Genomic DNA, 14,587 nt, shown 5'->3' on the forward strand with positions numbered 1-14,587 from the left:
CATAAATCAACAGCATAAGCAGCAAAGACCTTACAGTTTCTGCAATGTACATTAACGACCCTGAGAAAACTATTACTGTATCTCCAGGCTTTGCTGGCTATTAGCAATTGTGTCTCACACACAGGAAGAACACACGAGAAAATAGGCAATTCAGAATTTAATGCTGAATGTAACTGTACATGAAATAAATAAATTACAGTTCAAACAAAAGCACAACTGGCTTTTTAAAGTGCACGTGTGTAAGGCCTTTAGCCTGTGAACTCCATTGGCTCAATGTAGAAGGAAAGTTAAGAAGAAATGCTTAAGTCAGCCTCATGTGTTTAAAGACTAACAGGGACCGGCTCAGCTCTGAACAAACAGCCAGCTTCATTGCCTTGGGGCGGCCGTGCTTCACATCAAGCTCAATCACTGGTTCTCTCTCTGCTTATTATACACCAGGGAAAGAAAGAAAGAGAAGTGTCTTACACTGGCAGCTGTAATGGACTATCACTCCAACTCCAGGCTTACTCCTAGAAAGCGCTGTGTTAGATCATTCAGTCTGGACAGTGGTTTTTTCAGGCAGTAAAAAAGACCCACCAGCTATTTGTAATTACATCTGTTTACACCCTATGCACAATAGTTTTGCATACAAAGAGTCTGGTCAAGTTGTCAGCAACAACATGGCTAGTAGAAAAAATAAAGGACCATTGTGTACAGTCACGATGCCCAGTCATGTCCACTTACTTCACGCTTATTTATACAGAACAGTTGCACGTTTTCAGGTTTGTTTTGAAATACAAGTGAAACAGCTCTACTGTGCAACAAATGGAACAGATCTATCCTGCCGTCCTTCATCCCAGTGGAAGTGCTGCAAAACCGGAGTGGTTACTTCTGAACAGTGAACTGCAGTTCAGGGGGTTTCCCTGCTCAAGTACAAGTTGAGAGTCACAGCTAAAAGGTTGTCTCTGCACAAACATTAAGCCAGATCTGTCCCGTCAGAGAAAAAGGCATTTATTGGAAAGGTCCACGTCCAAGTGAACATACTTGTTCTACAAGTTCCATCCTAGAGCCACTTCAAGACTTTTTTTGTGGGGTTTTTGTTGGTTTTTATTCTTTTCCCATCTGCCACTGTTCATTGTTCAAGCAGCTTCTTGTTCCTACAGCCATGCAGAACGCTGCCTGAACCATCCCATCACCACATCGGACTGCAGACGTGCCAGTGTTGGACATCCAGGGTTTCAAACGTGGGAGAAGCATTGGGAAGAACAACGCCTCTTCTTGGCCCTGCTGTCAGACAGACGTGACAGTCCTCACTTTAGCAGACAGCGCTTGCTTAAACCTCCTCTTCAGATCCTGCATGTTGGGCGATTTGGGCCGTGGGATGAGAGAAGTTCTCCGTCTCTCAGGGGTGCTGGTGGCCTGTTGTTTGCTGACTTCTTTGCAGAGGACATGGAAGGCATTGAAGACATCGTTGTAGTTTTCGCTGACAGACACTTCGTAGAAAGCACAGCCCAGCATGTTGGCCAGCTGAAGTCCATGCTGAGGCTCCACCTCTTTGATATGCAAGAGATCGGCTTTGTTTGCTACGATGACAACAGGGACAGCATTCCCCGGATGCATCTGCCGAACGTGGTGGTACAGGTGACTGAGCAGTTCATAGCTCTTATAGTCTGTGATGGAGAAGACGATCACCAGGGCGTCCGCCCAGCGAATGCATCTGTTCAGCTGCTCATTACAATCCAGGCTGTGTCCATGGATCTGTAGAGCAAACGGTCTCAAATTAGATGGTTGAGGTTGTAAAAGGCTTTTAAAAGACTCCTTTAAACCTAAAGAGCATTTTACGGCTTCAGACGTTATGTATCTGCATTTCACATTGTAAGTACAAAACTTAATGGGAGCGTGTCAAATAAATACATATGTTGATTCAGCTGCAAAGAAAAAAAGCCTGGAATTTAACACTGGAGTTTGCTATACTCCAACAGAAAAGTGACCTGAGTCGTTCTGCATGCAGAGAAAGACTTTGTAGTCTCACAGAATGGGAAATTAACTGGCTAGACAGTAAGTCTGGGGAAGCAAAGATATGAGCTGGAAGCATTTAGACCTGGAGAGCTGCCCAGTTCAAAAAGGCAAAAATCCAGCACCGCTCAGGTCTATACATTCAGAACTTCAAACTGTAACATCCTAATGAACACAGCTCCAATACAGTAGACCTCACTTTTTATTATATAGATGTATGAGTTTTGTTGGGCGGTAGCCATGACATTTTCTTCCACATGTGCACCGCATTTGCACAGAGCGAGTTGGTTGGGGTTTTTTTTTTTCCATCTAATGTTCCTAATATACGGGAACAAAACCCTTCAGTAATTCAGCCATTCCAAAGCAGTGGGCCCCCAGCGTACAAACCATTCACCCCAAACAATGAGCTGTTTCTTTTTACTACCAGCAAACTTCATGCACCCAACCCAGCTGTGGCTAAAGCACAGGTTACCAGCTCTCCCACCCGGAGCTCTGCACTGAAACACAGCAGAACATCGCTAGGAAGAGCGGAACAAGACTGCAGTGGATGGACACACACACTAACTCTGGGCTGCTTTGGTGATCTACATGGCTGTGTCTGACTCACCTGCACACCCGGGGTGTCCTGCACTTGGATGGCCAGCACCTCCCCATCGATCTGGATGTGCCGGCTGTAGAGGTTACCTGGCAGAACAGCAACAGGTTCACAACATACACACTCCTCAAACAGACCGCGCCGCTTTTGCCACCCATTAGTTATTCGGGTCAAGTGTTAAAACTCTTTATTTGGTTTGTGATAATGTTAATGGAAAACTGGGGTTTGTGACTATGCCACTACTGGGATTTAACAAGCCTGGGATTTAGCCTAGCCCCGACTTGCCCAGAAGCCGGAGCCTCCTCGATCGCTTGGCTGCCGGCACCGAACTTCGGAGGGCAGCAAACACCGGGTTTACATCACATTGCATCGCTTTAGATTTAAAAGCAAAACACAGACCAAACCTGCTTCAGAGAGGGGCATTTTCACCATCTAAATCACACCAGGCAGAGCACGGCACAATGAAGCACCAGCTCAGCTGCTCACCAGCCCCGGAGTGACCCGACAAGGGGCTCCGACCCGACAAGGGGCTCCGACCCGACAAGGGGCTCCGACCCGCCCCCCCGCCCCGTTCCGCCCGCGGTGCCCACCTGCGTTCCGCTCGTAGTCGCCGATGAAGCGCCGCGTCAGGAACCGCACCACGAGCGCTGCGGAGGGGCACAGACAGCGTTATAGCCGAGCTCCGCAGCCACCCCCAGCCCCGCTTTGTCCCCTCCCATCCATCTCACCTGTCTTGCCCACTCCGCTGCCCCCCACCACGGCGATCTTGACCAGGCGGGGCCGAGCGGCGGGGCAGCCGTCCCCGCCGGGCGCGCACTCGGCGATGGTGCCCATGCTCTGCGTCAGGCGCATGGCGCACCCCGCACCCTGTGCTCACACTGATGCCGCTCCCCTTCACGCCGCCTTTTTCCCGGCCCCCGCCGGCCTCAAGCCCCGCTCCCTTTCTTAAAACCAATCGGAGGGGCTGGTTGCCTCAGGCCACGACCACATCCCCGCCCCGTATTGAGGTGGGGGCAGGGATGGCTGGAAGGGGGGCGCTTATAACTGAGGGCTGAGCTCAGCATCGTGTTGAATGTTAAAGGCTAGGAGCGGGTCTGAGTGACCATCACTGGGTGTCCGACAGCCCCAGCATCCAACAGCAGCTGATAAGTGCTGCTGAGGAGATCCATCCTGCCAACAACATGATTCTCATCCACAGAAAGACACAGAAATGGGAGGAAAAATCAATAAAACATGAATATGGATGTGACGATGACTTAAGAAAGAGCAGAAAATAATGTGAGGAAGGGGAAATGCTGGTGAGGGATGGATGTGAAGCAGGGCTTGTGCTATCACTTGATAGATTTCAAGTAGATGCGGTTTAGAATGAATGGGTGGGTGAAATGATGCCTATAAATAGGCCAAAAGTGAGAAGGGCTGAGGGCTCGAAGACTGGAATACATAAGAAACACTGGTTTTCTTCATGCCAGAGCAGCAGAAATGGTACAGATGTCTCATGCAAAAGGAAAAGGCTTCACAGAAGGTCTCCTGACAGTTCGGTAGCTGAGGTCACTGGAAATAGAGAGCCGGGGTTAGTGATGGGGGAGATCCCTCACCTGAGAAAGCCCTGTCTTTGAGATGGGGAAACGTGGAAAGCCAGGGAAGATGAAATGGGTTTTGCCCTGCAGGGAGAAGGTCATGCAGGTGAGAAAAGGAAGTGTGGCAGCATTTCCAAATCCAGTGAGCATTTTGCCTCCATTTTTAATAAAGAAGATTGTGTGAGAGATGTGAACAAAAGGAGGATGAGTAACGTGAAGTAAAATACTGCAATTACTGCAGTGGGGAAATCAGTCTGTCTTCAGAGTGCCAACAGACCGAGCATGTGGAGATGAGAGTGGGAGAAGCAAGAACTCTTCCTATAGTTCTCACATCATTATGGAACGTATGCATTAAATAAAGAGAGGGAAGTGTTTTACAGCAACTTGGACACATTCTGAAGGAAATAATTGAAGGTGTGGGAATAAATAGGATAAAATGAAGTGTTACTTCCGAATGATCTCTTTCCTTGGTACAACTTCGTCTCCCTTTTCTTTAAGGAAAGGAGAAGTGGCAGATCTAATCCATTTGGGGTCAGAAATACTTGACACTGTCCAGCAGAACCTGGTTGATCAAGCAGAAGAAGGGAGGATTAAGAGGCAATGACAAAGAGCTGTGTGCATGAGACAGACTGGGGGAAAGCTTTTCCATGGGACTCATCAGGGCTCCTCTCTTCCTCCATATTTTCATTATAACAATGTCATCAAGAACATAAATGTGTTAATGAAACCTACTGCTGGCAGAGCCGGGAAGCATCACCACTTCAAACAAGGGTGGGAACAATGTGCTGGAGAAATAGGGTGCCTCTTAGAACTAGATTAATGAAAATATAATTAAATCTGATAATATTAATGGCTTGCAGAGATAAATCCCGAAGATGTCTTCTGTCAACTATGAGATCAGTACTTGGAAAAGAAAGTCTAGTTAATCACAAGGGGAGTAGGAGCTGAGTGAACAGGCAAATGTAAATCTGGCTATTTCAGATTCGTTATTTCATGTTCTGAAATACGAGGTGAGATTCTGTCACCCAGGCTCAAGGAAGGGTAAATCTAAAGCAGAACAAGTAGGAGCGAAAATCACTGTAATGATTAAGGCCTGGGCAGCCTGTTTCAGCCAAAGACATGAACACATGGTGCATCCAGTTCTGCAAGATAAGGAAAGAGGGGCTTGGGGAAGGAGCTGTCAGGGAAGCCAATAGTAGAGGCCAATGTCAGTGTGAGAAGAAGTGGGTGTACACTTGTTTCTGTGGTCAGAGCTGGAAAACACTGGACTGGTCCTCTAACAAGAGCGGTAAGAGCAAAATCAGACTTAACTTCTTTTAAATGGAGCTGGAGTTTGTATCAGGTGTTCTAAAACGGGACTGATTGTGGTGATAATGAGATTGGATGATGGAGAGGTGCCTTCCAGAGGCCTACATAGAATACACTCTATTCCAGAGATAAGCATACAGGCCTAGAGTGTAGCAGTGTGTGCAGCTGTGGTGTCTCCAGTGCACAGCGGTAGGAGGAAAACTGGGAAGAGAAACGAAAATAAGCTGATGCCTGGATGAACTGTCAGAATATCAGAGGTGTTCTCCATTTTATGAAAGAGATGTTTGCAGACGAGCTGAAAGTGCTAAAATAACCAGAGAACAGGCACCTCTCTCTGCATCTCAGAGCACAAAGAGCTGCACAAGTCAGTGAGACAGAAAGGTGAAACTTGGGGAAATGCTGAGGTACGAAATACATCCTTATAAAATACGGACTTGAGGCAGCGGATCAATTGTTACAGGAAGGCGCCAGGGTGGAAATAGAATTATAAACATGCAAAGAAGTAGGTTATGAGAAAATTATTTGTAGGTTATGAGAAAATGCAGTTTTACAACAGCATAACATTCATCAGCAGCAGCCAATTACTTTCCTCACCATTTGAACCGGTATCTTGAGCACCAGGGACCAGAAAGAGCTGTAGAACGGTGTGGGTACACTTCCTCATCCATCAGTCTTTCTAATGTAATTCAATTCTTATTAAATTTAATTAATTAATACAATTTAATTCTTGTTCTTTAATGCAATTTATTTTCTTGTGTCTTCCTCTCGGTTACGTGGAAGTGACCGCTGTCAGAGATGAGATATCGCCCCGGATGGCTGCAGGTCAGAGCTGCTGTGAATGACATCCCACAACGCAGGGGTACATTTCTAGTTCTTATTTTGTGCTCATTGAGTATGTTTACATGTGGCTTACAAGTTTCAGAAGGAACACTTCCACTGGCAGACAGGGGAATTAAACATCACTATCTCATGTATTGGTGGTTAAAATCTAACATGTATCTTTGAAGAAACAAGTGGCCTAGACAGAGTGTTCAGAAAACACAGATGATGGCTGCTTGTTCCAGAGCACTACGAGTCCTTTGGTTTTATAGGAGTAAATACAAGAAAACTCCTTGTTTGTTGCACTGTAACTGTGTCCCAGGCTCACAAGATACACAGCAAAGTCACCAACCCCTGTGGAAAGTGGAGGGAGAACAGGGCTCACCCCCTGCCCTGGAGCAGCACTGGCATGTCACCTTCCACAAGAACAAGGGAGGAAGAAGAGATACTAAAAGAAGCTGCATAAATAGGAACAGAATTCCTCTGTGCACTGGAAGCGACCGTCTGGCCAGGAGGGCCCACAGTGAGATAGGATCTTCATTCCAGAGCAGAGAAGTGAGAAGGGGGGGGACACACTCCATGCCCTCACCTACCCGCATACTCCACACTGTTTCTATAGCAGCACAGCAGCAGACATTTTTTCCTTTCCACAAGAAAGCCTGACTAATGCTCTGCAATTATATTAGTCAGCGTTTTAATCAGATTTTATCTTCTCTTGAGCTTGCAATTTTATTTCTCCTCATTTCCTCCTTCTGTAACGTTCCCAGATTCTCATCAAGAATGGAATAGCTGAGAGTTTTCTTTTCTGTTCAGAGCTGCCCATCTGCTCCTACTGTGTAATTTCGTGCTGCTTTGTGCCCCCACGGTGCAAGCAGCTGTTGTGTGCATGCAATGCCATTTTGGTCTGAAAAGGCAGAGAAAAAAGCCCCGATGGCAGAATCTCTTGGATCAACTCAAGATCTAAGTTCAAAAATGCACATGAGAGCACCTAGCAGAAGTTTTGTTTTCCATTTTAGGAGTGCCTCGTGTTCCATATTAAGCTATCCAAAACACTGCGGCAGTTAAGTGCCTTTGCCAGCCTCTCTGCATCACATCTTGTGTTACAATGGGGTCAGTCTGTTAAGGGGCAAAAGACCAGGGCAGTGTTAGAAAAGGTCACTGCGAAGTCCTGCTGTGCCGGGCCAGCCTCAGAATGACGCTCACTGGGGCAGTTTCATCTCCTGCTAAGCAACACAGAGCTTTTTGTTCACACCATCTGCATGTTCAACCTCTGTAGGTTCTTTGGCTTGGTGGATTCATCCTGCAGCAGTCACATCTCTGGAGATACAGGTGGGGAAGCAATGTTTTGGTTGCCACTTCTCCAAACTTCTGCTGTGACCTTCAGTCGGGCAGCAAATGGCCCCATGCCGGTGTCAGCCAGGCTGATACAAGCACTCCTCCACTATAGCTGGTGGGTCTGCTGCAGTGGAAAGGTACCAAAAGATTCACCTTTCTAATGCAATCACTTAAGCAAGAAGGCCATATATTCAAGTCATGCCTACGATCTACAACAGAGATGAGATGAGTGAATGTGTAGGTTACAAAGTCAAAGGCAGAAAATATAGGAAGTGCCAGAAATAAGATTGCCTGGGCAACCATAACACATCCTCCCACATGCATATGCATTTTGTTACAGCCTTAATTGCATAATGTTGTACCATTACTGTGTTTCCTGTCATACTGGCAGCCTGTCTTCTTACCTGCTCATGGGAAAAGTGCACCTAAATACACCTGAAGATCTGAATGTTATTCAGCATGTCTTAAAACCTTGCTTGATCAGTCTGTGGTGCAACATATGAAGTATTCTCTTAGTGCAGAAATGACAAACTCCTTCCTAGGCTTGTCATGGTGTGTGTGTGTATGTGTCATGGTTTTATGTGAGAAAAGCTCAAGCTGCAAGCTGACTAGGCTACATAGATCATATATGTTACCTCATCCCATGACACCAAACACTCTGTTCTCTACAGCTCTATGTTCTGTTTTGCCTGAAGTCAGAGCCCATGGGTGATGCTTTGTGGGGGCCGTGTTTGAAGTATTTGAATGAGCAAGTTCTGCTGCCTATGAGACAGCCTTAAAGCCTTAAATAGTTTTTATTCATCACAGTTTCAGAACAGTCATTAGCATTCACACAGTTCTCATTGCAGGCAGGTGACTGCAGATAGACAGCCAAAAATTGTCAAGGAAAAGACATTCATTTTTATTAGGAAAAAAATGAGACTGGAGCTACTGCAGCACCCAGCATTCTGATAACATCCCATTTCTCAACAATACACTGCTAGGATGGTGACATGCACCAGGATTAAACACAGGAAGCTTAAGAGCAGACTTTGTCAGCTCTGTTGTTTTTCTATAAATCCCTTTGTGATTATGATGAACTGCACTGTAGCAGAAAGGGGTAACTCAGTGTTATTGTATAGATGACTCATTTAGTCTCCACAGTTTGACAAGAGCACAGGTTTTTTTCTTCTAAATGAAGAAAGCACTCAGGCCAAAAATAGAAGTAGCACTCAAAAGAATGCAGCTCCTTCAGGACTTACAAATTCCAGCTACCAAAAACACAGAGGTTGGTATGCTGGGGCATCTCTGCTGAGGATATTGTGTGAAAGCCATTAATGCTTCATCTGGAATGTAAATCTATGCCGTTCAAATGGGATTTAAGTAAGTATTTCAAGGTAGGACTTCGGTTCCTGGCTGGAACCAGTTTGATCTGGTTGTGCAATTTTCATGGTCATTTTTATATTTGCTTTCTTGCTCGAAGCCTGGAGTTATTTGCCCTGCACTACCTGCATAGCTTGGTATGGCTGGAATGGATCCTGAGGCTAGGAAGGAAATGGGGCCTCATCCCCCCAGCCTTCCTCCTCCTCCTCACCCTGTCAGGACCTCTCTGGGCATCAGGCTCCTGGGCAATTGCACTGCTCTCAAACTCTAAGTGGACACAGACACTGCAGTGTATGCCACTTTAAGGATTAACACCATCTGACATGGGAAGAAGGGCACAGATTCCAGACAGATAGATGGAAAGCGATGTCATTTGTTTCTTTCACTTTGTCTCCCAGCTTTTCTTTGCTCCCCCAGCTACTCAAGGACTTTGAAGAGACAAGCAATCAGTTGCCTTAAATATCCTGGAAATTGGTTTCTGTGGCAAACTACAACTTCTGTTTACTATAGTCTTAGTAATTTCTCCAAAAAAAAATGTTTAAAAGCCTCAATATATAAACCCACTGGTCAGTGTTTTCCTTTACCGTGAGCATATTACAGAAATCATCAAATGAGAAAGGGAAAAACTAACAGAGAATCACTCTCTCTTTGGCTTCTGATACGATAATTGAAGAAGAATAGAGCACAAGAATGAGGAAGAGGTGAGCTAAGAGCTGTAAATGTGAGCACATGGGGTGGATTGTGCTGGAAGACCCAGTGCACAGAGGCACCATGGCTCTGTGGTGAGTTTCATCCAGCTACCTGGAAACCTAAGAAACCTGGAAAACTAGAATAGGGGTGCTTTCCTGTGTTTGGAGCTTCAGTGTGACTTGGCTGCTAGTGGGCTTTATCCCACCTTATGCTTTCACTGTCTCTTTTCATTAACTGGTAAAGTGAGATCATCCATTTAATGCTACTGTACCGCTGTTGCCATTGTCATTGAGTAATTATTTTGCTAAAGGTTTGGTCTCTCCTCTGTTGGCGTAGCTGATCTGTAACTCAGGGCATTTCAAATTGCTGAAATGATTGCTAAGAATCAGCATCACTGTTCTTAGCATAATAAAAATCCTTACCAGGAGCAAATAGAAGAGTCTGTGTAAAGTAAATCAGGTCTAAGAGCAGTTCCAACTACAATCAACTGCTGGAAGACTTGGCAGCATTGCATTTTAATACATATTGGGCTTTTATTGCATTCTAGGAACAGAATTGCTGTATCTGAAGGACTGACTACAAACAGCAGTAACTCTCCCCAGTAGTTACTGGCAGCATCTCAACTGAATTACCTTGAGCATGAAGGGAAACAGCCTTTACGCAGCAATGATTAGGAGATCCAGCTAAATGAGGTGTAACCCTGGCCCTGCTGTTTAGCTGCAGATGTAGACAGCAGCTGACTCACTGCTTAGAATCACTCATTCTCTCACTTCTTGCCCTCTAAAATAGCTGAAACATCACAAACAGATAAGCTTTCTAAAAGAGAAGTATCTTGCATTAATATTACATGCAGTCATGAATAAAACAGCAACACGTAACTGGAATGGTTTTCACTTGTATCTGAGCAGTAACTGCAATTTCAGCTGCTTCAAAATGTGTATTCTTTCAAAATTCCAGAAGGCAGTGGAACATAAAAGGTTCATTCTCTTCTGGTGCATGGATCAGCCATGAAAGAACTGAAGCTGCAATTCATTCTCCTGTCTGCTCAGCAAGCAGAACTACATTATTACTGGTTTGGGACAGATGATGGTGTTCTAATTAACTGTGAGATAAGAACCCCTTCAGTAAAAAATATTCTGGGGGGGGAAAAAGCAACTGTCTGAGTCTGCAGTAGAGCATCATTTGCTAATTCTACTCATGCAGTAGTTTCTAAAGCAACGTTTACATTTATTAGTGAAGGTCTCACTTTCTTTGAATAGCAAATCATTTGACTGCTGAGGTAGAATCCTTTGTTCGGTGTCGCAATAAACAATTGCATTTACAGAGAGTAATGTCTTCTTTTCTCATGATTCTCTGGGAGCTGTGCAGCAGTTTGTCTATAACTACTGAGCTCACATTTTTTCCTAGCATTAGGACAGACCGTTCTTTAGCTAGCAAAGAAATCAAACAAAAGGCAAGGATACTTTATCATTTTTTATTGCTTTAAAATCCAAAGGCAAATTATGTGTCTTTCAGACTCGTCGTACTGCTTGCACTTGAAAAAATACACAATAATTTTAGGGAAAAACTGAAAATATGAGAAGAGAATTTAACAAGTAGAGAATGAAAGACTGACCCAAGTGGGACTCTGCAGCGTGTCTGTCCCAAGCGAAAACACAGCTGCCGCCTTGGCAGCATCCCTACAGACTTTGTGCCTACCTATGCCAGGCCACCCTTGCACCTGAGAGCTTGCTGGGCAAGAAATGCAAGGCCCCAACTCTGCCAGTACCAACAGGGCACCCAGCCAGATGCTGGCTGACTGCCCAGAGACACTGGGAGGAGAGCAGAGCCAGCCCAGGTCTGGCTGCTCCCCATCTCTCTGTCTCAGCAGTGGTACATGAGGTGAATGGCCTGCTCTGAGGTCAGGAAGCCATGGCTGTCGGGTCAAGTTGGTCTGTTCACCATCACAACGCTTTTCTGTTTTTTCCCTCCACATCTTTTCACATATTTTCCCCTATAGTATTTTCCCCTGGCTGAATTTATCAACATGCAAGATAGTGGTTTGTAGGTGAAACCTGTGTCTTCAGGCTTTGCTGGCATATGTATAAGAAATGTAAGCATTACCAGGTGCACATGGCTGTAGAAACTCCCAAGGAGAGGCTCCCAGCATGGATGGCAAGACTGGATACAGAATACATACAATTTACATTTCATCATGTACTACTGGAGGACATGCACTTCATACCTAGAAAATGAAGCTATTACAATGTGAAAATATATCCACTGTAAGGCTGCAGTGCAAGACTGTGCTCTTGGGAGCAGATTTGCTGTGAAACATTAAGGGACACATTCTGAGTCACTGTGTGATTCTACAAGAGCTTCTCAACAGTGTAGCTGTTGTTTTTATTGTAGCCTGCAAACAGCTTTAATTTGCCTGCCAAATTCAGCTGCCCTGTCCTGCCTTGCAGCCCTCTGTGAACAAAGAGCAGGCCTCGCTGGCAGAGTCACAATGAAGGCAAGCTTCTGTGAGCTCACACATACCTCAGCCCAGCAGAGAGGATAAACTGCAGGTAAAGATATACAATATCTTTCAGGGAGACAAGAGGAAACAGTATGTGCTCTGTCATTAAATACTAGCGGGCTGCGTGTTCATGATACACGCTGTTTTCTGAGCGCCTATATAAGGTTAGTAAGGCAGTGCCAAGAAACCCCAAACAAAGCATCTGATACAAGAACCAAATGAACTCTTGGGGCAGCTCCACTGCTCTGGGAGGTTCCGTAAGGCTGCTGCTAATGTCTTTCTACATACTTTCTACATGCCTCGGCATTCGGTCAACTACTAAGAGTAAATACATTGTACACAAGCACTAATAATAATAATAAGGAAATAAGTATATATAGCTGATTTTCTAACTCCAGAAAAAGCAATATCTTGATTTATGCACAGTTCAAGAAACTTCTTTCCCTTTTTACTTTTTCTTTCCCTCTCCTTTCCCATCTACCAGCTCAGCTGACAGACACTGAGGTGTGTATAAACTGTGGCCACAGACTGTGTACTTCCCAAATACATTCACATGGCTTTTAATGCTGTATTACTTCCAGTTGTGAATTATATCAAAAGGATATTTCTGTAGCCCACAGAACTTCACAGAAACTTTGCTACTGGCCAGAGTCTATGTGAAGGATGATACGTCTCTTCACAGCCATCCCATCTGCCGTGTCCAAAAAGATGTAGTATCACATGATGATCTTGGATGGGTTAATACCGATGCTATGTCTGTTAGATCCAGCTCTAGTTTGACATACAGGGACAGTGATACTCAGAAACCTAGGTCAATACTTTGGATGCAGCTATTCATCTCATTTTTCTTCTCTTTGAAGGACAGTGCTGCCCATGACAGCCTAGATACTGAAGTGCTTACCCAGAAAGCAGCAGAACTACCTTCAGTATTGATTCAAAGCTATGTCTTGACTCTTCTAAGAATCTCTTCCAGCCACTGGACTGCATTCTTCCATGGAGACATGGCATTCTCTACCTCTTCTCTCCAAGTGGAGTCACAGATCAGAAAAGAAACAAACTCTAAGGGGCCAGAAAGAGAGAGAAGAAGCACAAAGGCATTGTGCTGTACATTGTTCACAGATGCGGGGTCTGAGCTCAGGGAAGGAGTCTGTCTTCTTCCTGAAGAACTTAAGTATTTTTATCCAATCCTTCTGCACTAAATATTCAGGAAGATAATTAGTAACTATCTGCACTTTTTATTTTATAAAACAAGGTCTTCAGTCTAAGCGCAATTGGTAACTATTGGCAATTGCTACCTGAGCTGTAAGATGAGTTTAAGTGATACATGTACCATTACTGCTGTGAAAATAATTAACGTGAACAGGCAGCTTCTTGAAAAATAAGACGTTCCTCAAGGAAACAGGCCTGATGGTTGTTGCTGGAATGCCGTATCCCATCTTAGCAGAGACAATGACTCAGTAATGGTTAGAAAGGTACAGACTGTTTTCCTAATGATGAAAGTAATCTCCCATCTCTCACTGTAGAGGTAAGTTTGAGTCCACCTTTGCAGTATAATGAGTCATATGCACTGTGGCAAGTTTTCAGACCTCCTAGTTAGGCCTTGAGCCCTCTTGTGCTGAATGAAATGGGGGATGGACAGAAAAATGGATAGTTTCACAGCTCAGTCCTATTCTCTGACTTACAGTCACAGGCAAGCCCTGCAGTTTTCTAAAACTGCTAGCTCAGCAGCCAAGCAATAACCAGCTTGGGCTGAATTTGTTCAGGTCATGGCCAAGTGCATGCATTTCAAGGCATTCATTTTCCACCCCCTGCCGACTCTGCTTTGGAGAACAACAGGAGATTGAGTCTGACAGTGATCCAGAGCTCTGAGAGGGGAGTGAGGTCAAGTTCAATTACTTCTTAATTGGTGAGCATGGAGCCAACAGCTAGAATGTGGAGACAAGGCAACATATCTGCGTGTGTCCTTCACCTCAGGCTAGCTGCTGATGCCTGCCTGCCTGCTAGAGAGGTGTAATGTTGTAGACCAGTGCTTTGTTCTTCATTATCAAGTTTTCCCATCAGATTTTTCTCTCAAATCCATTTTTCTTGGTAGCCAGTGTTTTCTCTAGACATGAATCCCATAGGAACAAAGACACTCAATTCCTAAGGCTTTCCTTGTACTTAAATTGTCTTATAGGTCACTCAGTTAAGCAGAACAAAAAAGGGTTTGCATGTCTTTACAAACATTGGTGTACACTGAACATAAAGAATAAGATTTCTGCCAGATCTTAAATGGGAATAAAGAAAAGCTGTGTTCAGTAGAAAGAAATACTGCTCTCCAGTAAAACCAAGAGTAAAGTTTGCTTTCTACATTGGTTTACAAGGGACAGACAACAATAAGGCAGCCAATTGCTTAGAACTAACATT

At 44.7% G+C, this 14,587-nt stretch overlaps 1 protein-coding gene across 1 annotated transcript; it reads right to left on the reverse strand.

Annotated features, from left to right (window-relative positions):
* Positions 1–142: 142 nt before the first annotated feature.
* On the reverse strand, positions 143–3,470 carry RASL11B (RAS like family 11 member B). Its single transcript, XM_015862317.3, has 4 exons — positions 3,319–3,470; positions 3,181–3,237; positions 2,603–2,679; positions 143–1,737 (listed from the first exon to the last, which is right to left on the reverse strand). Exons 1-4 carry the CDS (start codon positions 3,440–3,442, stop codon positions 1,270–1,272), a joined length of 726 nt encoding a protein of 241 aa, XP_015717803.1. The 5' UTR covers positions 3,443–3,470; the 3' UTR covers positions 143–1,269.
* Positions 3,471–14,587: the final 11,117 nt, after the last annotated feature.

Source organism: Coturnix japonica, chromosome 4, assembly GCF_054131305.1.
Source record: "Coturnix japonica strain WE chromosome 4, WE-NBRP24, whole genome shotgun sequence".
Taxonomy (NCBI): Eukaryota; Metazoa; Chordata; class Aves; order Galliformes; family Phasianidae; genus Coturnix; species Coturnix japonica.